Source organism: Crocuta crocuta, unplaced genomic scaffold, assembly GCF_008692635.1.
Source record: "Crocuta crocuta isolate KB4526 unplaced genomic scaffold, BGI_CrCroc_1.0 scaffold204, whole genome shotgun sequence".
Classification (NCBI taxonomy): domain Eukaryota; kingdom Metazoa; phylum Chordata; class Mammalia; order Carnivora; family Hyaenidae; genus Crocuta; species Crocuta crocuta.
Window position 1 is genome coordinate 1761024 of NW_027529603.1, and position 24332 is coordinate 1785355.

The window sequence follows — 24332 nt, forward strand, 5'->3', positions numbered from 1 at the left end:
CTGTCTTGACTCCTCCTGCTCTCTACTCTCCTGTCCTCTTTACCTCCAATCTACCACCAACACCTGGAGGTCCAAACAGCCCCTCTCAACTTCCCCAATTCCATGTCCCAGTCCCTGGTCCTCATCATCTCTCCTGCACCCAGCAACAGCCTCCTTCCTGCCCTGGCACTGCCCCATCCAACCTGTCTCTCTTCACCACAGTGAGAAGGATCTTTTAAGAACATAACCCTGATCATGTCCTCCCTAGCTTCTAGGATCATTCCCTTCTTTAGCTCCCTTTCCTCATTTACACCACCCTCCTAGCCTTGAAAGCCTATAGTCATACTTAGCTCTCGGCCAGAAGTGACTTTTTCAATGTAACCTCCAAATCTCCCAAGTCTCCATGTGCCTTCTACTCCAGGAAGCCTTCTGTTTTTCCCTGGAGCCTCCCAGAGTGCCCATTCCTATACCCACAGAACCAGCCTCTGTGAGAGCACACCATGAAGTTGGCTCCCTCCAGCTTGGAGCTGCGACCTTAAGATTCCTCCCTGCCAGGCCCCAGCTAGGCCATGCCCTGCCAGCCCTCCCCGGCCCATCTTGTCATAAGGAATATGATTTCCGGATCTAAAAGACCTCTGGGGGTGGGATGGGGCTGAGATACCTGTGCAAAATGCCCAGGGGTCTCAACTCAGTGGGAAACACTGGGATCAGAGGTCAGAAGAGAAGGCTAGGATATGATCGGAGGACAAGGGTCAGGGTGTTACAGCCCCCCTCCCTAAAAGGAAGAGGACTTGATCTGAGCTAGGGTCTGGGCCCCACAGACAGTCCTCTTATGTGGAGTGGTAGGTCAGATGAGGGCTTGGGAGCAACACTTACAGCCGACATGTAGTAGGACTTGGTGGCGCAGGTGCCAAGAGTCACGGTGGAAGCAGGCGTAGAGGCCACTATGGCCCAGTTCCAAGCCACGGAGCACAAGCTGAGAGCCGTTGAGCAGGTCAGGGGCCAGGTCTGTCCCATTTACCCTCCACGTCACCGCTGCATCCCAGTTTGCTGTCCCACACGGCAGAGTCACGTCTGAACCTAGGCGCTCGTACTGCACATGGGGTGCCTCTGTAGGGGGTGGGGAGAGCACAGGGCAAAACTCACAGGTCACAGGCCTGCCTGGCACCACCAGGTGAATGTGCATGGATGAGACACTGTGAGGAGTCTAGGCCAAGAGGCTCTGTGTCTGATGGCCTATCAGGAGAGGAGGAGTGTGTAAATGTTCTCTGTGGCTGTGCAAGTGTATAGGTATGTGAGTGTCTCCAAATTTGTATGTGTGAGTGCACATCTGGGGACTTTGTGTGTGGATGGATGATCTGTGTGTACATGTGTGAGAGAAAGAAAGTTTGTGTAGCGTGCTGGAAGGGGTTAAATCTCATTGAAAATCCAGGTCACGTTCAGTCACTAGGTCCTTTAGAAAGTTTTCTTGACCCCTGTGACCCTAACCTCTTGCCACCTATAGGCTCAGCCCCAATCATTGACATCTGCTACCCAGACAAGCTAGAGCTGAGGGGCCCTACTTCTGGACTCCTCTCTCTGTTTCTTGTCCCCATCTTTGTCCCCTGTCCTGCCACTCTCCCTCTCCCCAACTCTGGCCCCCCTGACAAGCTGTCCCCTAACCTGCCCGACTTCAGCCATCCAGGGCTTGGGCAGCAGCAGGAGAAGGGAGATCCAGGATAGGAGCCCTAGGGGACTCCTGGCAGCTATCAACTTTGTGAGGCAGGAACTACTGAGGTGGGGGGGATGGGGGTAGTGCTGGGACCAAGAGAGCTCTCTGACCATTCTTCTCCTGCCCCCATGAGAGGCCTGTCAGAGCCAAAAGCAAACCCCAGTTCTGGCCTCAGCAACCCAGGCATGATGGACTGAGCCCAGGAGACTGGAGTGGAAGGGTGGGAGGGAGCACCTGTCAAGAGGCAGCACTAGGTGGGGGAGGTGAGTAGGACACAGAAAATCGGGACACTGATCTACAGACAACAGCAGAGAAGCAAATATGTAGAGCTGGGTGATGTGACTGTAATCTCCTCATTCCTCATCCTGCCCCCCAAGCCTGGAAGGACAGATGCCTCCCAGGTCTCGGCCAGATCTGTGGAGTGAGGGTGGGAGGGGAAGAGCAAAGCGGGAGGGGGGCAGCGGGGGAAGGGGGGCTGCGGGATCCCTCGTTAACACTCGCTTACATCCCCCCTCTAGAGAGCCACCCCGCTGAGTTGGGGGATTTTCAGAGGCAATTCCTGTTAACGAGCCAATTAACTTGGGCCAGTGGCCTCTTAATTAGACTTGTTAACACCACCAGGACTGCAGGGGGTAGGGATCCCCCTATGCCACCAGCCACCCCTCCCCTCCATCGCAGCCCTCTCCCCAGTACTGCTTTTCTCTGTGCTAGAACATCTGTCCCCAGTTTGCTGCCTCTGTCACCCTTCCGGTGCCAGGGTCTCTCTGTCTTCAGGTTTCTCCCCTGCTGCCTGTCTCTGTCTTGCCCCTCTCTGAGCCTCTGGGTCCCTGTCCCTGGTTGGAGGAGAGGGAAGTAGGAAACCCAGCCAGCCTTGACCACTCGTCCTATGGGGGCCGGGACCAGCCAAACAAAGGATGAACGGCGGAAGGGCGGTGGCTGGGGGCCTTGGAGGCCACAGCTGTGAGGCTGGACCAGAGACTAAATGGGGGCCTCCCCCTGACCAGAGACCCAGTTNGGAAACATGCCAAGCCCCTCTCTCTGAGCCCTGCCCCCTCCCTCACTAACAGACATTCTGCATCCAGCTGCCTGAGGAGGAGGCTGAAAACTGACCGTAGGGGAGGGGGTGTGGCCACCATGGTCCCAGCGGCCACACGTCAACACTGACCAAGAGCAGCTCAGAACTAACTTGGACCCAATGTGGTTCTTTAGTACTGCAGGGCAGGTACACCCATAAGATGAGGAAACAGCCACCTAACAGCACAACAAATATAATGGCAATGGGATAACACTCCCAAGTCACCTTGTCTGCCTCACAAAGGGAACAGAAACACAACCTGACAACAATGACAAACCAACAATATAAGGGCAGGACAGGAATGAAAACAGGACAACACAACGACAGAAGACAACCACAGGCCACAATGCAGAGGTAGAGGGGGCAATATGACATGATAATCACACACGACACACACTGTTACAACTGCTACAATAACACAACAACGGCAATACAGGCAGCCATGCAACAGCTCCAAAGATGGGAATGATTTAATCCTTTGTCTCTGGATAGCTCTCCTCCCGCCCTGTGGGTGCCCCTACTGATGTGCTGTCCATTTCAGAAATTAAATCAAGCAGCAGGGGGAGGATGGGGTTCTTGGCCTTGACGCGGTGACAAATGCTCCAAAGGAATCAGCTGTGAAAAGGTTGTTAGAAGCCAGGATGAGAGACAGAGACAGGATGAGGTCATGGACATGGAGAACACAGAAGGACAGAGCTGAGGGCTCCCTCACACCTGCGCACACAGCCTCACATGGGGACCACATGCCGGAAACAGTCCCCCCAGGCGTCTTAAGTAACTTCACATAGCCACACACATGGGGTAAGGACAGTCACCACAAGAAGAACAAGCACACACAGAACAACTGTCCACAAGGTCACACCCACACAGGGACACCATCCCACTTCAGGGATGGTTAACACCTGATACAAGATGATCATATGCATACACAGGGAGGGCATGCACAGTGTCACCCAGAGGCACGGTTACGTTTAAGGGCACAGTCTCACATGTGGGAGACAATTTAACAGGGACACAAACATACAAAGAGATAGAAATTATCACACTATCAAACATAGGATACAATCTCAACCGCAAGGACAAAGCTCCACAAAGAGTGTGGTCACACACAGACAGACAATGTCACACACAGGGCAGAGCCCCCAGGGATACAGCCACACAGAGAAATGCATTCCAATAAGGACATGGTGTCACCCACACAAGAGCATAGCCTAATGCACAAAGACAGTTAAACTCTCAGAGATATAGACTTAACACTCAAACCCTTGGTCACATGTGGCTCTGCCTTTACACACAATGTAGGGCAGGGCCCAAGCCAAAGGGAGTGGCCACTGGCAGGTCTAACCAGGTGAGGTCAGCACAGGAGCCTACGACAGACTGACTGCAGGAGGGGGGTTAATGGGTTAACCTTTGGGAAGCAGCATCCCTGGGGTGGGCTAGGCTCTTTCTGGGTCTCAATGTCGGTCTTACAAGGAAGAAGCCACCTGAGGCTTGACCCACTGCCCTCCTTGAACCCATACCCTTGAGGGTGGCAGGATCTGCTCTGTGCCTGGGTCCCAGAGGTGTCCCCACCCTCTCTGCCTCTACCTAACCCAGCCAAGGTTGGGGTTGGGGCAGGACCCATCCAAGGGGAAACTCCCAACAACTTAGGGCTTGCTCAAAGAGTTTTGGGGTCAGATCTTATACTGATGTGGCCATGTAAGGTGCTGTCTCAAATGCAGTTTGAGTGCTGGTGGTCAAGTTAAGAGGGCGCCTGTTTCCCAGCAGGGGTGCAGCATCTTGCTCTGTGGTGTTGGGAAGAACTCAGCCTTCACTAGACAAATGGTAGGGGAAGGGCAGGAGGCTGCCAATGACCCAGCATGAGCAATCCCTGCCTCCCCCATTCTAGCTGACTGACCTGTCCCCTTCCTTAGCATGCCAGACCACTCCCACTTGTCACCCTGCCCACGTCTTGTTCTCAGTCCACCATCCCTGCCTCCATCTTCCCTCTGGGATAGGGGAAAGCAGTCCAGGCCACTGTCTCTCTCAGTGCCTTCCACTACACCTCCCACACACCCCCAGGGATCCCATTTCATCAGATAATATACAGGGCCTTACCCATAGCAGCCTCCAACTCCTATCTCACCTGCCTGTTACCCTATAGCCACTCTAGTAGGAAGAGGAAGAGATCATCAAGCCAGAGATACCATCAGCACAGCACCACATGGAGTGACTGGAGGACTGTGCATGTGAGACAACATCAGTGGGTCACCCAGCATATCACTATCATATGACTCATGTCCTTCTGTATATTCATGTGTTTGTGCCAGCAAGTGCCAGTGTATGGTCTTGGGTGGATGCACAAGGGGGTGAGAAGGGTTCATGCTCAGCTCTGGGTGGGGATCAGCAGAGAGCACCATCCCACCCCCCAGAATCCTCTCCTCCAGCACTCACCCTGAGGACTGTGTCTCTGGGCGTAGACAACGGCAGTGGCAGCAGCAAGCACAGCACAGCAGGCCCACGGGACAGGAGCAGCCATCTGCTGGGAGAAACAGGGTGGAGGATGGTGGGGGAAGGGGCAGCATCAGCCCAGGCAGGAACCTCCTGGGGAGCCCCTCCCTATTCTCAGGCAAAACTGGGAAATCCCAGCCCAAGGGCTAGGACACCTTGACCCCAAATGCCCTTCTTAATGGGACTCAGGATTCTCTTCCAAGCAATAGAAAGCAACATTATTGGCATCTGTAGGCAAACGTTTGCTAAGATGGTAGAAGGCAACCTATAGTGGTTTGTTGTTCGATAATGCTGCTGGTTGCAGGATGTAGTCAACCACAGATGAGTTATGGAACATTGGTTATGCTAGGGCCATTTTTCTAAAAACAAAATAACTTTACTGGTGAAGTTGGCTAATCAGCTATGAACACTGCAAACTGAAAGGGTAATGTTTGAACTTAGCATGAGGTCTATACTTCTCCAAATTGCCTTGAATGGAAGGCCCCCTGCTGTGCTCCTGGAGAGAGAACCTGAAACTTGGATGTTTAGAAGCCCCTCATACCTGCACCCCACCCTCCCCATGAGCCTTGCCACTGGGCTCTGGGATGTTCACAGTGGCAGGGTACAAAGGTCAGATGTGGCTTTTGCTTTAGTGTACAATGACCAGGAGAGAAAGAGGGTATTTCACATATAAGACCTTGTTGGGGGACCCAACCAATCCTTTACCCCAGACATATGCCCCAGGAGCCTGAGACCCTCAGCCGAGCAGATGTGCATCAGTGTCTACACACACTTATGCAGGTTCACAAAGCACAGTGAGGGTATGTCCCCAGAAGCCAGGATGGATCCAGTGGCCCCCTAATCTGTTATCCTGCTTCATGGGATGGATCCAGCTGCACCCCACTCTTCCTCAGCACATGATCACACCTGAGGGCAGGGAAATAACTATTTCCTACAGAAAAAGCCTCAAATACGACTCTCCTACCCTATTGTGAGGAGAGAGGGGGACTGTCAACCAGACAGAAGGAGAGTCTGGAGAGAAATACTGCCAGACACTCGACCAGCCTGAGTGGTAGTGTCAGAGATATAGCCTGACATACAGCCAAGACACTGGCCAGAGACACTGCCCAAAACAACCACACAAAATCCCAGAGAAAGAGCTCCACACATGGTTGGAGATATACTTAAGATACTGTATGAGGCACAATCAGATAAAACCAGAGAAACAGGCAGCTGTAACCAGATAACCATGCAGAGACATGGTTAGAAATTAACTGACACACAACCAAAGGATCCACCAGAAACACTGTAAAATGCTTGGCACATGCAAGCAGACATACCACCAGAGAAAGAGCAAGAAACACAGGCAGAGAAACCATCAGCGACATAGCAAGAGAGCTAGAGACACTGTCAGAAACCATGCCAGAGAAACTGCCTGACACACAAGCAGAGAAATACCAGAGAAACTGATAGACACAAACAGGCATACACCCAAAAATACAGCTAGTGAGAGAGCCAGAGACATAGCCAGATGCTCAGTCAGGAAGTATCCACACCACTAAAAACACTGCCAGGGACACTCAGACACACAGACACACTGCCAGACACAGCCAGAGACACTGTCAGAAATACTGCCAGACAAACAGCCAGACATACAGCCAGAGAACTGCCAGAGAAACTGCAAACAGAGCTATAGCAGGGAGGAGACAAATGTGGGTGTCAGCCTGTAGCAGCGGGTGGGAGAACTGGAGAGATTCTGACATCCGGGGGCTCCTTTATAGGAGAGGGTTCCTGCCTGCCCGTTGTTATACTAACCCCTCACCAGGCAAGTCCCCGCATCTGCACCTGGTTTTCCTCCAGCCACAGCCACAGGTGCTCTGACTGCCCCTCCCTGGCACAGCTTGTCTCTCTAGGCCCTGGGTGGCTTTGGCTACCCCTCCTACATCAGTGACTCTCAGGGCCTTAGCTACCACTTGACCTGACTCCTCTTGATCCTCAGTCACTCCCCTATCTTCAACTACTCCTCAGGCCTAGAACGTTAAGACAATGGCCAAAGTCACAGTGAGCAAGCAGTGGGGCCAGGAAATAAACCCAGGAACTGTCTGAATTCAGAAGGAGCTGAGGAGGAAAGGAGAGGGAGAGAAAGAGAGAGACAAAAGGCTAGAGGCCTACCTAGTTCTCCACTTCAACCCTTGCAGGTAGCCCTCAGATCCTCTCCTACCACCTCTGCCATCTGTCCATGCCTTTCTCTGCACAGCCAGGAAAATACTCTACCTCAGTGCCAAGCCCCACTGCCTACCACATGGGAGCAGGAACCAGGCCATGGGGAGGCAGAGGGGACCAATGTTATCACAGGATGAAAGAAGGACAGGGTGGCCCTCTGCTCCTAACTCCTTCCTGGTCCCAGTTGGCAGTGCAGGGGCAAGGAGACAGCCTGGCATGAGTGTGCATGCATACAAGCATGCATGTATTCACGCACATGCGCGCACACACACACACACACTCAGGCCCCCTCAGGGGGAGGGGTGCCTTCTTCATCAAAGTCGCCTCCATCAGCCCGATGAGTTACTGTAAGGGCCGGGCCCTGGGCCAACGGGGCTGCAGCCATGGGAGACGGGCGCTGCCGAGAGCAAGTGCTGCAGAAAGTGGGGGATGGGGTACCAAGACTGACACTGCATGGCTGGGGGCACCCAGAAAAGAGAAAGACCCAGGGAGTGGGGAGGAGAGAAACAAGGAGACAGGGAAGGCCATGAGCCAAGACCCAGGGGACAAGAAGACATCAAGATAGGGAGAAATGGGAAAGAGACCTAGGAAGAAAGATAGAGACCACAGGGGTTGGGCAGGGATTCAAGGGCAGAGGAAGGGATAAACCCAGAGAGGGTCTCTGTGTCTACCCTAGAGCATCTCTCTAAGCCCATCCATCTCCTCCAGTCCAAAGGGAGGATGGTATCCGTGCAGCATTCCTGGGGGCTATGGGGCTTCTTTCTCCCTGGAGATCCAAGAGCATAGCTCTCAGGGAATCAGCATAGACTAAAGCCCCACCCTATCCCACCCTATCTCTGCCCCTGCAGATCCAAAAAGCCCCAAGCCAATTTCATTTCCACCTTCCCTCAAAGTCCCAGCTGGGTCCATTCCTAGTTAGGGAAGCTGAGGCCAGAGGCATCCAGGCTATACCTCTGCTCTGCCCTAGCTCTCCTCAGGCCACCCATTCCAGGGCAAAGAGCATCTTCACCAAGAATTTTCCAAGTCCACACCCCATGGCCCTGGGATAGATCTGGAGGGTAAATCCCATAAAACCTCAGATAGGGGCTATGCAAACTGGCTGAGGCTCTCTGTAGAGCCCTCCAGGGGGCCAACCTGGCCTCCAGCCAGGCCCAGCCCCACAATGAGGAGGCAACAGAGGGCACTCCACTAATAAGAAAGGAGGCCAGTACCTAGCAGCCCCAAACCCCATTAGCACAAGGATGCCAGCACCTCTCCTGATGTAAAATCTCACAAGTGTCATCATACACACACGGGTGACACATCAAGAGACAAATCCTGGGCTCCCAATTTACTGTCACTGTCCCACAAAGACACCATTACACAGTGATAACAACACCCAATGAAAAGGACACATTTCCATAGTTGACAATGACATAGAGGGGTGTTGACAGTCTCTATAGTGGCAACAATGCAGTGAGTGTCAGTCACATACAATGACACCAACAAATGGGGCAATGATACTTGTTGACACTGACACAATCACAGTGACAGTAATCTCAGAATCAGAGAAGCAATGAGACTGACAGTCACATAGAGTAACAATGATGGTGTGTTCATAGTAACACAGGGATGGTGACAGACTCCGTAACATGGACAGTCATACAGAATAACAATCAGCTCACAGTATTATTGGTACCATGGAGGCTGACAGTCACTAGCAGTGACACAGACAGACACAACAACAGACTCCAGATTAGGGAGGGACCTCAATTACTCAGTTTCTGAGTCAGGCTTATGAGGGACCTAGGACCCCTCTTGCCAGCTCCAGCAAACTTCCAGGTGCCCTGTGCCCCCCACCCTCACCCCCTGCCCAGCTAAAGGCAGAACCGGAGGGAAAGGAGGTGTGAATTTGAAGAACTCCTATTTATCCCTGCAGAAGGTTACAAAAGCCCAACCCTCAGGAATCCCTGCTACATCCAGGGCTGGACTGGGGGGTTCTGAGCATCACTGGCTGGGGCCCAGCTCTAACTGTGTGTGAGTATTGATGTGCAACAATATGTTCTGAGCTTCAAGGCATTAGTTAGTGTGGGTATGCTGAGGTCAGGTAGGCTCAATTTGGTCTGAACAATGAACCAACAAGGAAGGCCCATGTGGTACTCCCCAAAATTGAAATCCAACCAAAGTCACTGGCCTGGACTACCCTCACAGGAACTTGCACCCGGGTGAGTTCGGGAACATGCATATCTGCTGGGGGGCATCTGACCCATGGCATGGCCAAGGTGATATCTCCACAGCTTCTAGTCCTCCTAGGTAACCCCAGACTCCAGAATCCTTCAGTGTGAGAGAAAAGACACTTTGTCCTAGGACCTTGTCCCCTTCCTCTCTCCCCAGAGCAGCTGTAGAGGACCCATCCTTAGAAAAGGCAAGAACACAGAACAGGACATAGCATGGAGGGACTCAAAAGCCTAGAGAACTCTAGAGGCCTCAGACCTGCAGAGGAATTAGGGTGGAGCAAGGAAAAGAGACACCTTTACTTGGAGGTAGAGACAGAAAATGAGAGAGCAGTGGCAGTAACAGGGACAAGGATGTGGTGGGCAAGGAGGAGCAGCAATGGCTGAAGGGGAGCCTGAGAGACAGTCAGGGCTGGCTGGAAGCTCCAAGAAGGGGAGGAGGGGCTAAGGCCGAGAGGCCCCCAGATCCCACCAGGCCTAGGCAGCCTGGACAGCGTGGGCGGTGGGGGCGGGGGCAGAGGCCTGAGCAGTGGGGGGGAGGGTACAGGCTGAGGAGGGAGGCCTGGCCCCTGGCAGCTGGCCCGGCAGACCCCCCACCGGGGAGGGGGGCGGGCCTGGGTCAGGGGCCAGCTTCTGGGGCTGGGGCTGGCTGGCCACTGGGCAGGCTCACACTCCCTGTGGCGTCTCTACCTTTTATCTCTGAGTCTCTTGTCTCTGGCTGTCTGCTTTCTCTCTGAATCCAGACCTGGCTCTCCTCTCAGCTACTGGTACCCCCATCCCGAGGGGCATAGGAGCCATGCCTGGATTCAGGATCAAGCCTTATCTCCTCCTGTGCTACCACATCCCCATTTACTCCAGGGTTAAGCCCCAGTGCTCAGGGGAAAGGACTCCACCCAAACATAGGTCCCTATCTCCCTCCATAGAAGGGGGCAAAAGTTGAGCACCAGTGGGAGGGGTCCAGGAGGGAGACAGGGGTGCAGTCCCCTAGCTCCAGCCTCTCGCTGAGGTTGTGGAAAAGGAGGGAGCCCAATGTGAGTGAGTTGTGGGGGTGGGTATCCGCACCTGCTATTGTAACCTCCACAGCTGGAGATGGGGGCCTGGTAGGGGGACAAGATTCCAATGGATTTTGGCCGCAGCCAGGACTCTGAGTATTCAAACCCCCCACCTCCAGCCTGTTGCACCGTGGGGACCCTGAGATCAGCATGTGCGTGCCCTGCTGCACGTGAGTGCAGGCGTGTTGTGGGGGGAGTCTGGGGCCTTCCCATGATGGGCCTGGCTGGACGGCAGGAAGATGTCCTGGAGAGGTGGGAATCTGAATCCCACCAGCCCATGCCCACACGTAGAGCCCTATTCAGGGCCCTGCATGCTGCCTGGTGACCTGGCATAGGCTGGATATGCACATATACGCAGGCTTGGGCTTAAGCAGCCCTCTAGGTGCAAAAGGTCTTGGCTTTCTCCCTCAAAGGTCATCTGGTCCAACCTGATAGACCCTGGCCTTCAAATAGAGAACAGGAAGGGGCAGGTAAGTGCATATCTTCCCTTTGGGCACATGGTCTCTGGACAACTTCAAAGAACCTGGGGCACAAGTGCCAAATTCCCCATCCCCCTAGCCTCAGTCCAGAATCTCTTCTGGTTTCTAGGAGAATCAGGAGGACCCCTCTACCTAGAAGAGGGCCATGTGCCAGTCAGGTTAAGTCTGCAAGGAGTGGGGATTGCTCTTCTTGGAGAGACAGACAGCTGCAGCAGAAGGTTAGATAGCTAAAAGAACTCCCATTTGTTGGTGGGGGGTGGGCAGAGAAATGACGGTGGCAGGGGGAGTGGGGGCATCCCAGCTGATGAGGCAGGGCAGGAAGGAGGCTGCAAGGTCCTCCATGGAAAAAGAAGGATGGACAGAATAGCTTTCCAGACTTGGAAGCTGGGACAAAGACCTATCTGCCTCAGCATCTCTCACTACACCCCACCCCTGGCCCCATCACTGTTATGGTACAGACACACCCTCTAATACATACACAGAGGCCTATGCTTACAAGCTTGTATACACATACACACACACACACACACACGCACACACACACATGGGTGGGGTGGGGGTCAGGGGTGACACTGCATTGTGAAGCATGGTTTCTAACAAAAAGAACTGAAAATGGTCTTTCTGACAGAGCTAGAATGGACTAGGAGGAACAGAAACTTTGCCTGTCTTCATGTAACAGTGTCCTGTTCTCCCTGCCCCCCTAACACACGCACACACACTGCACACACTACTTCTGAGGAAGCTTCTGGTCTGCTGGGCAAAAGCAAGCCATCCTTCCTCCCCCTTACTCCCTCCTCACAGTGGGGAAGCCAGAGCAATCTGTTCCTGATGGGTAAACACAGGCATGAGTACGTGCACACACATGCTCACACACACACCAGCAATTCAGGGTCACACAGCACCCAGTGCTCAACTTCTCCCCAAGACGTAGCACACACTGGGGACTCTCAATCCCACCTAGAGCTCCCCGAAGCCCTCCCTACCTACCTACCTACCTACACACACACACACACACACACACACACACAGAGTCAGAGATTCATAGACACACCCAGGCACCCTCTGACAGACACTGGCATCCAGAGTTCACCATTGTGACCACACAGCTTGGCCCTCCCACAGAGACGCCCACTGCCACAACTTCACACACACTGTGCATGCACACATGTATTACAGTCACAGTCATACACACGGACTCTCACACATGCTCACTCAAAACAGGCACGGTCTCACATATGGATGCCATCATACATTCAGAACAGTCTATCTTCCACACAGATATCATTGCACCTCCAGAAACTCGGAGTCCCTCAGTCACCCTCAGCCTCTCATGCTCCCACATTCAGCAGTGAGAAATACAAAGATACACACTCAGAATAGCTACTCCATGCTGGGGCCTTGGATTGCCGGGGGTTCTGCTCTTGGGGGGAGGGTGCTAAGGCTCAGGGTAGCCTGAGGAAGGAAGGAAAAGGAAAGGAGGAACTTTGTTCATCCCCAAAAAGCAAATAAATATCTGGTAATTTCCTAGGTGGTTCCTTTCTTCCCTGACGCTGCTTTCCCAGCATTCCAGAATAAGCTTAGATCCAGGCCAGACAGTGTAAGGAAGCCCCTGGGTGAAGAGATGGTGGTACTAGTAGCAAGAGCCAGAAAAACCCCAGAAATCAGCTCACTCCCCAAAACCACCCTCCTCCCCTCAGCACCCCCTCTTCTCCAGGATGAGGATCAGCAACAGTTCTCAACCTAGCCACCTGCTGTGTGATCCCAGTCCTCTTCAAAACCTCTCTGTGCCCACAACTATCTATAGTGCACCTGAGTGTCAGGCCTGGCTGCAAGAGGCAAGGTAAGGAGAAGGAGATATGGCTCAGACCTCAACCCCCAGCCCCTGCCAAAGCCCTGTCATCACTGTTAGGCCCAAAGAGAGATGGGGACAGCACTGGCCAAGCAAGTGCTCTTCTAACTAACCACTGAGAACAAGAGTCACAAAGTGTCCTTGGACCCTGCAGCCCTGCCCCCCATCACAAGAGAGGACGCTCTGTCGCTGTCCAGGCAGAATGGAATCCAAGTTGTGCTGGCCAGGCCCCAACCCAAGAACAACTGGCAATGCTGTTGACATCCTTACCACTTGCCACTCCAGGTGTAGCTTGGGCCCTAACACCCTATCCTAAAGGGAGTTTGGTAGGGCTTCATGGAAGCCAGGTAGGGGAGCAAACATCAGACAGCAGGCTGTAAGGAAACCAGGTAGGGCAATCCCATAAAGCCCAGGTGATAAGGACTTAAGGAAAGTAGACAGTGGGAACAAAACAAATTAGGCAGCAGGGTCTGGGGAAACCAGGTGACAGAGCCCAAAAGAACACAGGCTGTGGGGACCAAATGAAACTAGGCAGTGGGGACTAAAGTTTGCTAGGAGGTGGGGACAAATGAAGCCAGGCAAGAGGCCCACAGGATGTGAGAAAAGAAAGATACCAAGAGCTCATCCCCTCTGTGTAGATGTCACCCCCACACCCTGGACCTCTCTCTCAATAGTCCCCTTCCCCCAGGCCAATGGTGGCGGTCCCCTCCCCCAGGCCAATGGACAAGGCCAGAGCCCCCTCCTCTCTCAGAGGCCTGGGCTGGTTCCANCCCCCCGCAACACCGCGACTCCGGACGGGCGGGCGGGCTAGGGGCCGGCCCGAGCTGTGAGCGAGCGAGTGAGCGAGCGAGCGAGCGAGCGAGGCGGCGAGCGGGCCGGGAGGAGGGGAGGAAGGAGCGCGCCGCAAGCGAGCGAGGCGAGCTAGCAGAGGGAGCGAGTGAGGGACGGCAGGCAGTGAGGTCATCCTTTGAATCTAATTGTCTGAGTCAGGAGGAGATGTGGCACTTGATGCTGGGGGAGGGGAGGGAGAAGGGACCCTCGGCTCTGAGCCGCGGCCCCTCCTCACACCCAGGGCGGCCCGGGCCTCCCTTCCCCCGCCCAGGACGAAGTTGCCTCAGGCCAACTCGGGCGGACCCCTGCCTGTCTCAGGGTTGAGTGACCTCTGTAGCCAGGAGAGATCAATAAGCTGTGAGATGTGGGACCCAGTCCCACATCACCCCCAAAGAGTGGCCACCTTCCTACTCTCTGGGGGTGATAGCGACCCACACCCAGGCCCAGGTCACGGTTACTAAATGTCTAAGAGTAATGGTAGGCGCCCAACCCAACTCCACATCACATTCCTGCCCTTTGAGGATAAAAGGGAAACTTCAGCCAGGCTTCCAAGTTACCTTCCTGCACTTTAGGAGCATGGAGTCCCCAGTTCTATTCCCTAAGTTACTTCTTGCTCTGGGAGTTTGTGGGAATCTGGACACTGAACCCCAGCTTACCTTCCGGACCTCTGAGAATAATAGTGCAATGCCACCCAATCTTCCAGTTACTGCACTTTGGGGGGAGGTATAAGGACCCTCAATTGACCCCAAAGATCTGCCTACTCTACATGCCCAACTCTTTAAGAGAGGCAAGAACCAGGCCAGATTCCCAGGGTCCCTAGGGGCTGCCCAAGGAACCATGCTACTCCCTGGTGGAGGGTGAAGGGGGACAAGATGGGCCCTGGGCCAATTAGGTATGCACACCCATACATGCACCTATGAGCACATGTGCACATGTGTAAACACACAGTGGGGAGCACCAGGCAGATGCCTGGGGATGCTCACACCAAGGGCCACACACCCCTCCCCTCACCCCATGGGGGGAGGGGTGATAAATATTTAAGGGGCTTTTAGCTCAGAAGGGGCTGAAGCTGGGGGAGGGAGGAGGATCCACGATGCCTGATTAATGGGGTTACGGGCTTGGATCAATCCATCCGCCCGCTGCTCCCTGCTCCCTCCTCCCTCCTCCTCCCTCCCTCGGCCTAATGCGCTTTATCAGGAGACGCTTTTCTGACTTGGCAGCGTCGGGTGTTTTAAATAGACCCATTTAGAGCAGGGGTTGGGGGAGAAGGGGGGAAGGGAGACAGAGATTGAGACAGGCTGGGAGACAGAGATGATTCAGGAGAGAGACAAGCCCTAGAAGAGAGACTGGGAGAGGAGAGAAAAAAAGAGATGTAGAGACACAGAGATAAGAGACTGAGGATGAGACTCTCAGGGAGGCTGATATGGGAGGGGGTAATGGGAGGCCAAGGGGAAGCTGGGGGGCCCGCAGAGCAGAAATAAACAAAAAAAGAGAGAGAGAGGGGAAAGGAGCCACCAGCAGTGGGGAGAAACCTGGAGAGAGGCTCTCTGCAAGGGCCAGTGCTAGCCTGGGAGACAGCAGATATCTGTATTTCCAAAAACAGTTTTTCATCCACTTTGTTAAATTAAAAAGCTGTTTTTAAAGGGATGCTGGAGGTGCTGTGAGGGGAGGGTGGACAGAACTGCCAAGTCTTCCCTCCCAGCCTCCTCTTCAGGCTCCCACAGAAGCTGCCTAACCCTTAACTAACCCCAGGAGTGTTCTCTAGCTCCCCTGCTCTCTGTGATCCTCTGGGATCCCCAGAGACACAGTCAGGGCATCAGAGCTACTGTTCATTGGCAGGAAGTCCTTCCTGCTGTCTGGCCTCAGTCCCTCCTGCTGCAGGGAGCCCAGTATGTTGCCCAATCACTACTAGCCTTCTCTTCTCCAGCCTGTGCTCACCAACTCAATAAGGTGATCCCAATTGTGGGGGAGGATTTTGTGCCCTCATAGAAGTAGCTTACTTTATCATCAAGCCAGGAGACTCCTCCCAGGTGTGCCCCTATAAATATTTATTATCTATTGTTGTGTAAATCTGAACTTCTATCAGATACCCTACCCTGTGTCCTTAGGTCCTTTGGGAACAGTGGATTGGAAGCCTAACTCTCTAAAGCTTTCTGGAGCCTCCCTTCTCTTCAGAACCCCACCTCCATTTTAAAGCCCTTTTATTGCCTTGTGTCAGCCTGGGATACCCCACCCCATCCTCAAAAAATCCCAGTCCTAAGTTCTGAAGGGTCAGTCAGTCCCCTACTCCTGGGCCGGGAAAATGGCCAGTCTGTTTGGGAGCTGAGATGAAAAGCCGGCTGGCCTTTGTGGGCCTCTGGCGGGTTTTGGACAATAGGCCCTTCCGTTCCGCTCCACCGCCTTGATTCCTTGGACGCCCCCACCCCGGGCTGCCAATCGGGGGCCTTGGCTGGCCTTAATGAAAGGCAGGGAGAGTCAAGCCCAGCCCCATGGCTGGCCCCAGAAGATTTTGGAATTTCCGACCCCCATCCCATCTACTCCAAGCCCAGCTGCTTCCCTAATCAAGCCAGAGAGATGCTTTGGGGGCAGAGAGGGAGCCTGACAATGAGACAGACACATACTCCCACATCCAGGACTCGGCCCTCAGTACAGAGCCCAATTTTCTGACCTGGCTTTGCCCTTGCTTGTGTGACTGCGGGCAAGTCCCTTCCCCTTTGTGGGCCTATCACAGGGGCATGAAAAGCCTCAGGAGGAAGAACAGAGAAAGAAAAGCAAGGGATCTCAGGCCCTCCGTCACTCACATCCCCAAACCCATAGCCCCACTGCACCAGCCTTATACCCTAAGACAGACTTGGCCCATCTGGGTCCCCAACACATACCTCTTCACCACTGGCTGTACACTGAGCACATCAATGTCCTCCTTCTCCAGACCAGCTCTTTCCAAGACTTCCAAAACCAAGGGGGCGGGATGATGTGACAAGGCTGGATTCTAGAAGGGCAAAGGGCACAAATCAGAGGTCACAGAGCACCCACAGTTCTTAGTCCAACTAAGAACTCATTCCATACAGGTGGCTCAGTTGGTTAAACATCCGACTTCAGCTCAGGTCATGATCTCACAGTTCATGGGTCTGAGCCCCGCGTCGGGCTCTGTGCTGACAGCTAGCTCAGAGCCTGGAGCCTGCTTCAAATTCTGTATCTCCTTCTCTCTCTGACCCTCCCCTGCTCACTCTGTCTCTCTCATTAAAAAAAAAAAAAAAAGAAAGAACTCATTCCATACAATGCCACTGAGAGAAGGGGAGACTGAAACAGGCAACAGATAAGTGTCTAGAAAAGGGAAAGCTGAGAATAGTCCAGACTCCCTCCAACACCCCAAGTTGACTTCAGATTCTAAACCACAGGGAAAAAGGGAGGCCAGAAGTAGCCTAACACCACTCACAGATACATACTCATACCCACAGACAATCCAAAGTCCCCCCACAAGCAATTCACAGGCACAAGTAGTACCTCCACATCACACACTTTCTCATGTGGCCACCAGCAGGGCAAAAACACCCACCATCATACTATCCTCTTCCTCATCACCACTGTGATTTATTGAGCATCTGTTACATGCCAGGAACTGTGTCAAGCACTTTATATGCATTATCTCATTTAATGCTCATGACTTCTCCATGAGGTAGGTTCTATTATTATTCCCATTTGACAGTTGGGAAAAAAAACAAGGTTCAGAGAAGTTAAGTAACTTGCCTAAGACCATATAGCTGATCAGTTCCAGTGCATAGATTTGAGTCCAAGCCTAGCTCAAAAGCCTTTGTGCTATACTGGTTTGCCCCTGCAGTTCTCTCTCTTGCCTGCACAATGCCTTTCCCGTTAATAATAGTAACAGCTAACTCTTGTTCAGAGTTCTTAATGAGTCAGGTATCATGATAAGTACTTAACATAGGTTTTGTACTGAATCATGAAAACAACTTTAGAGTTAATTCTGTTTCCATTTTACAGATGAGGAAACTGAAGCTCAGAGAACAAAAGCATCTTGTCCAAAGCCCCACAACTGGTAGCTGATAAGAGAGCTAGCATTGTACTCAGGGCTGCTTCAATGGGCTCCAGTCACTTAACAGAACAGATCTTCAGGATCCAACTTCCCCTTCCCTCCCGCCCAAAAAAAACCAGGTCCCAAATGTGTCTGCCAAAGGCATGATCAGGTGCCTAAACACATACCTATGAGAAAGGGTCATCCATGTCATCCAACTCTGACCAAAGATGCAACCAGACAGAGATGACCACAAACTAAAATAAGGTGTTAGAGATAGGATGGCTGGTGGTACTAGATACAGACATACCAAGAGATAGGCAAACAGAGGGAGACGGAGGGGTTACAGACACAGAGACACACATCAGGCCAAAGAATAACAGACATTTGGGAAACGAGACAATAGAGGGAGGGGAAGATACAGGCAGACATGAAAAAACACAAATACGTACCAACATCAAAAGATACAGACACACATAAAGAGCGCTCTAGGGGCACCTGGCTGCCTCAGTCAGTAGAGCATGCAACTCTTGATCTTGGGGTTGTGAGTTCGAGCTCCATGTTGGATATAGAGATTACTAAAAAAAAAAAAAAAGAGTCCTCCAACCTTCACAAGAAAAAATTGTGTAAGCAAACAAGGCTCAGGCTGTGAGTGGCTTGTGTGTATGTGTGTATGCACACGTGTTGGGGGTGCATGCAGAGTCTGTATCACTACGCACATTACATTACACCAGCTGTTCCAGCAATTTCATCTGATTAATAATAAATGCTCCATAATTACAGCTGCTCCCCCAGCCCTCCTTCCTGTTTTTTGTCAGCTGCCACCAGGCCAGGCCCTTATGGACCCCACAGCCCTCGCCATCCTCACCTGCTGCCTTCTAGTAGGCTGAGAGGACACAAACTGATGGAAGAGACCAGACTCCCAATCTGAGTAGAGAATAACCATCTATCTTAGATTAATGCCCTCTGCCTCCAAGTAAAAGACTATCTATCTCCCTTAGGTCTCACTTAGCACTCTCCCCTATCCTAGGTAAAACCTGTGACCCCTAACATGGCCTAGAGGCCCAAGTGTAGGAAACAGAGAGATAAACTCCAAGCTCCCCTTGCCTACTCTTTATCACTCACTGACTGAAAGAAGTCTCCATTCACAAACTTCCCCTAGCTTTGGAACCCCATAGACTCAAAGGAGGAAGGAACTAATTCAGCAGCCCCCACCGCATCATTCCAACCCAGAATCTCTGTATACTTGTGTATCCTCATGCTTTGGACACTGGGTGGCTCCGCCTCCATTCCTGAGCCCCCCCGAGGTCCACCTCCTTCCAGGCCTCCCACCCTAGCTCTCCAAGGCAGCTCTATCAGAATCAGCTGCGGGTTTGTGCTGATCTGTTTCTAATCGCTGGGGCCTGGTTCACGCTTGCCCCCCCCCCAATATTGATTCCATTATTTGGAGAATCATTGACGTCAGGAACCTGGATGGGTGCCAAAACCGCCTTCTCTCTGGGCCTGGGCCAGGGCCCAGCCCCCCCATCCTGTGATTTCACAGAGGGGCCCAGAAAGGTCAGCTTACAAGCCAAGGTCACACAGCATCTGCCCTCAGAGGCCAGGCTCTTCTTACCTTTTTGGAACCACTGTGCAGCATCCATCTCCAGCGAAGAGGGGATACACAAAGGCCTGGGGGATCAGAAGTGAGGTGGGGGCCTATAAAAGGGGGTGTACAAGAACCCCACTCGGACTCAGGCTGCAAGGAATGGCTCTAGGAGGTAGGGATGGGGGCAGTGGCTCAGAAAAGGCTACTTAAGGAAGATTTTTTTCTTTGCCACATACTTATTTTGGGATATCCTGAAGCTGGACTTGAAATGGTTACCACTGACTACTTAATTTTTACATCTGATATCAAATGTATCTTCAAACTCTCCAGGAAGAAAATTCTTTACAGTATAAGATAACAGACTACTCTAAACGTTGCCATAATTTGAAGAACTGGCATCACTATTTTTATAAACCTTTGTTCCATACACAACATCTCTGTCTCCTGTGCATCTCTTGCCCATGCTGCCTCAGTTTCCGAATACTCTCCTAGTCTCTCTTGGCTCTGTGTCTATCTTATCAAAATGCAGCCACTGCTACACTAGCCCCCACCAGCAACTCCCAGGCTCTGGCTGGACACGGTATTTTTAGGATCTGAACCCTGTGTTCTCAGACAGACATTAATAACCAATACAGACAGTTTGTGGTGCCCACAGCAGCTAAACAACCTCAGAGCCTAGCCTCAGTGGCTAGAGATGGGGTCCATTGCCTTGGCTAGAGTCCTAGAAACCCCAACCTAGAGAGACCAAGGGTCATGCTCACAACCACATGAGAAAAGGACTTTCCCACCTGAAAAATCCTGAAGCTAAGGAGAGGACAGAAGTGATTCTGTGGCCTGACCTCTGCCACAGAATCAGTCATCGCCCTGCCCCAGTCTCCCTTAGTCCCAAATTTTTCAAGGAAGAAGCTGCCTATCCTCTGCACCCCTTCCCTGAGTGCAAGAAGGTCCTTCTTAGTCTAGACTGCAAATCATTCAAGGGCCTTTCAAGTCAAATAGGGGTAATACAACAGAGGCTGCTGAGTCTCAAGCCACAAACCCCAGAGAGTCCCCTCTCCCCACAGTCTCTCCCACTCAATTCATTCCTCGACATTTACTGAGCACCTAATCTGTGTCAGGTACTGTCCTGGCAGTTGAGGATGGAGGATGCTCCTGCCCACATGAAGCACTCAGTCTGATTAGAAAGAAAAAGATGTATTGTTTACTCAACACCACCCAGGTCTGCCAGGGGCAGGGTACAGTAGTGAGCAGAGAGACCCAGTCCCCGGGTCCCACAGAGCTCATAGGCAATACTCTGTAACTTTGCCGAGTTTTGTGAGGGAAAATTATAGTGTATGGTGTGGCATACTGACCATCCCAGGCCTGGAAAAACATCTGCAGGATTGAGGACCCTTCAGTCCCCTTCCTAAACTCCAGGAGCCCTTGCACTGACTAGAAGTCACCACTATAGTCTAGTTTCAGTTCCTTTCACTGTAGCTGTATCCTCAGCTTCCAGGAGCTGGTTCTGCAAGGACCAGGGTCTAACCTCCCCACATCTGCCCCGGCTCCCCGTTCCACCTCTTGGCCCCCAGGGTTCTTGGTTCTAGTGACCCCCAACCCAACATAACTCTGTGCTTTGGGGGGCTCTCTTTACCCTCTACAGAGGTAAAGGGGAGTGATGGTCTCAGCACCCTCAGCCCACAGAGACCACTGGCCTCTCCACCCCCTCCTCACAGGAAGCTGAAGCCTGGGTGGGTGTGGTCACCCAGGGCCACAGTTTACACAGCTGAGGTCCCCCCAACTCTCTTCACCCCATGGTCGGTCTGGAGGAGGGGTCAGCTCTCTTCTCAGCCTCCTCGCTCTCTGGGACACCCCCCCAAAATCAGGCACACATGGTCCCCCCCAACCCATCTGCATTTCAAAGAAAATCTACTCCATATGTTTCCATTCATTTACACTTCAACTCACCATGGGGGGGCAGAGACCAGGACGCCAGTCCTTCAAGCCCCCCCCCCCCATAGGGAGGCTGGGGAGCATGTGTCCTCTTAAGGGACAGGGAGCTGATACAACAGAGCCATCTGAGCCTGAGGGCCAGATCTGTACTGCTGTTGGGGTGCCCATGGGGTGATTATGCACCTCAGGCAGCCCCAACTTGCTGACCTCCACAGTGGAAGGATATAAAAGCCCAGCAATGTCTCCTGGGCAGGTGGAATCCCAGCATAGTTTACAGCCTAACCCAACCTTCCCCTACAGGGCTACTGCTTTTCTAGGGAGTACAGCAGAGAACGCTGGTCATACCACAGAGACAAGGTAAGAGTTCCACAGACACTGCAGGAGACACTGTGAGATATAACAGAACTTGGCCCCTACCCCTCTCCAGCCAGGGCAGAGGAGAGAAGAGGGTGGGTTTTAGTCCAGTCTCCTCCTTCAGCTACCTTCTCACCACAGATTCAGGCTACGATCTCCCTTAGAACCAGAGATTCAATACCCTGGAAAGGTCAAAGGAGCCAGAGGTCTACCCTCTCACAAAGTCAGTCTTGACACTCCTCCCATACTAAGGATGACTGGGATGGGAAAAATGTCTTGAGAGGACATGAGTCTTTTTTCCACACCAATTCCCTCACCACAGAGGGGGTACCCAAAACTGTTTAAGAGGGATATGCTTGTACATGGCACATGGGGACTCTAAGGGTACATATCACTCCTGTGCCAAAAAGCCTCTCAGATCTTCCTACCAACAGCCTAGTTTCCTTGCAGAAAGAAAGACAAAAAGGTTTAACTGGGTGAGTGTTTCCCACAACCTTCATCAGTCCACAACCCAAGTGAGTGACATGCCCAAACATGTATTCTCTTTCCTTCCCACCTTTGGAGGGGACCTGTCTTGTAGCAGTTTCTGTTCCTTACCCAACTGCCCTGCTCTACTCCGTAAATTTAAAAAAGCATGGGTGTATTTGACTATGAGTTCACCACAACCCTAGTTTGGGTTTGAATGTGAGTACCAGGATGGAGGCATAACTGGGTGTGATTCCAAGTGTGAACTAAGCAGGGTCCCCATGTGAATATAAAAGTCTAGTGTGAGTCTCAGCCCCAGGATGGAAGTGAGTTTAATGTAATCACCAGGAATGCTAGTCTTGAATGTGAACACTGGGTCCCTGAGTGATCCCAGGATGGAAGTGAGAATCTTGCTAATGTGAATCTGAGTGTGAGCTCCAAGATGGAAGGATGAGTCTGTGATCCTCAGTGTCTTGTGTGAATCCTGGAGTTCAAATGTGAGCCCCAGGATCCCCATGAGAGACTGAGCGTGAGCTCTTAGTCTTCATGTGACTCTAGCTATGAGCCCCAGAATGCAAGTGTGAATCCAAAATGGAGGTCCAGGCTCTTAGTGTGAGTCCAAGTGTGAACTTTAGGACCCCAGTGAGATTCTGAGCATGGGCTCTAGGTCTCAGTGTAAGTCTATGAGCCTCAGAATAGAAATGTGAATTGCAGTGTGAGCATCAGTCACAATAGGAGTCCGATGTAACCCTAGGACTGAAGTGTACAATTGGATATGAGCCCCAGAATTTAAGTGTGAATCTGAGTGTATGTCCATATGCCTTTAAGCATCCCAGTGTGAATCTATGAATTCCGAAGAAGCTCCAAGAAGTCTTGAATGTGTAGTTTAAACTCCTGTTTTTGCATAAGGTTTAGGGTCCCTCGGGGTATTAACCCTGATGGAGTGTGAACCTTAGCTACATGTCACCAATCCTGACCAGGAACCCCAAGAACCAGTCCAGAGAATTTGTGTGGGTTTTGACAGTAGAGAGAGAGGCATACTTTATTGAGACACATAGGCCACTCCATCCCCAAGCCCTGGCTAGCCTTGCAGCCATAGGAATATTCAATTGTTCAAGTCACATCCCTTCACAAGCAATGGTACACCCAGAGTTAGACACAAAAATACACTGTTTCAGACCCCCTGGATGTACAGCAATTGTCAATACAAACACACACCCAGCATTTCAAATTCCCACCTCAATGATTATAGCCACATGAACACCCCCAGTGTCACAGACACAAACATACCAAGTAATACAAGCAAAACAATTAGTGTTACAGCAGACACACTCCCACAGTGGCATGCAGACACACACCTAGTGTTGCAGACAAGCTGCCAGCCACACAGACACACACAGACGCTTCTCAAAGAGAGAGCCTAGACAGAAAGAGAAAGAAAATCCTGAATTTTCAACAAGGCGTGAAATAGTCCTGCCCGCCTGAAGCTACTGAAGGGGGGAGGGGGCCAAGGGAGCGAGCGAGCGCGAGAACTAGACGCAGGAGAGGCTCGGGAGAGGAGAGGAACCGAGGAGGAGAGCTGTCCGTCTGGTGACCTCCCCGCGGCCCAGCCCCCACGCACGGGGAGATACACTACTCGGAACAACACAGGGACACCCAAGCCGGCTCACACAGAGCCGCACTAGAGGAGACACACACGGGCTGACTCACAAAGAGACGGGGATACACCACAAGCGGACTCACAAACACACAACAGAGGAGGTCTTACAGAGAGACACTGGAGGAAACCCACTACATGGAGATACAGGCGGACTCACGAGGAAACCACAGGCAGGCTCACACCGAGACACACACACGCGGATTCACACGGACACACATACACTAGCAAACGCGCAACCGTCCGTTCACACCCCTGGGCGCTTTGAAGTCTAGATTTCTGCGGGAGAAGGAAGCCGCCTCCGGGCGCGCGGGGGTCACTACAACCCCCCAGTTCCGGAATTTTCCCAGACCCCGCGTACGCGGCTGAGGGGTAAGAGAATAGGGACGCTAGGACGATCCGCCTCGGCCACCTCCCCCCAGCCCACT

At 52.5% G+C, this 24332-nt stretch overlaps 1 protein-coding gene across 4 annotated transcripts in view; it reads right to left on the reverse strand.

The window, feature by feature from the left end:
- The window catches only part of CNTFR (ciliary neurotrophic factor receptor), a 38933-nt gene that overhangs the window by 12608 nt on the left and 1993 nt on the right, over positions 1-24332 (reverse strand). For 3 of the 4 annotated variants that reach the window (XM_077761837.1, XM_077761836.1, XM_077761839.1), the window contains exons 2-4: positions 16761-16870; positions 5199-5283; positions 856-1089 (exon numbers count right to left, since the gene is read on the reverse strand). In XM_077761837.1, the coding sequence (XP_077617963.1) occupies positions 856-1089; positions 5199-5283 (319 nt within the window). In that variant the 5' untranslated portion in view covers positions 16761-16870. Of the gene's footprint in view, positions 1-855; positions 1090-5198; positions 5287-16760; positions 16871-24332 lie in introns of all 4 variants that reach the window. The other variant, XM_077761838.1, reaches the window with a different exon arrangement.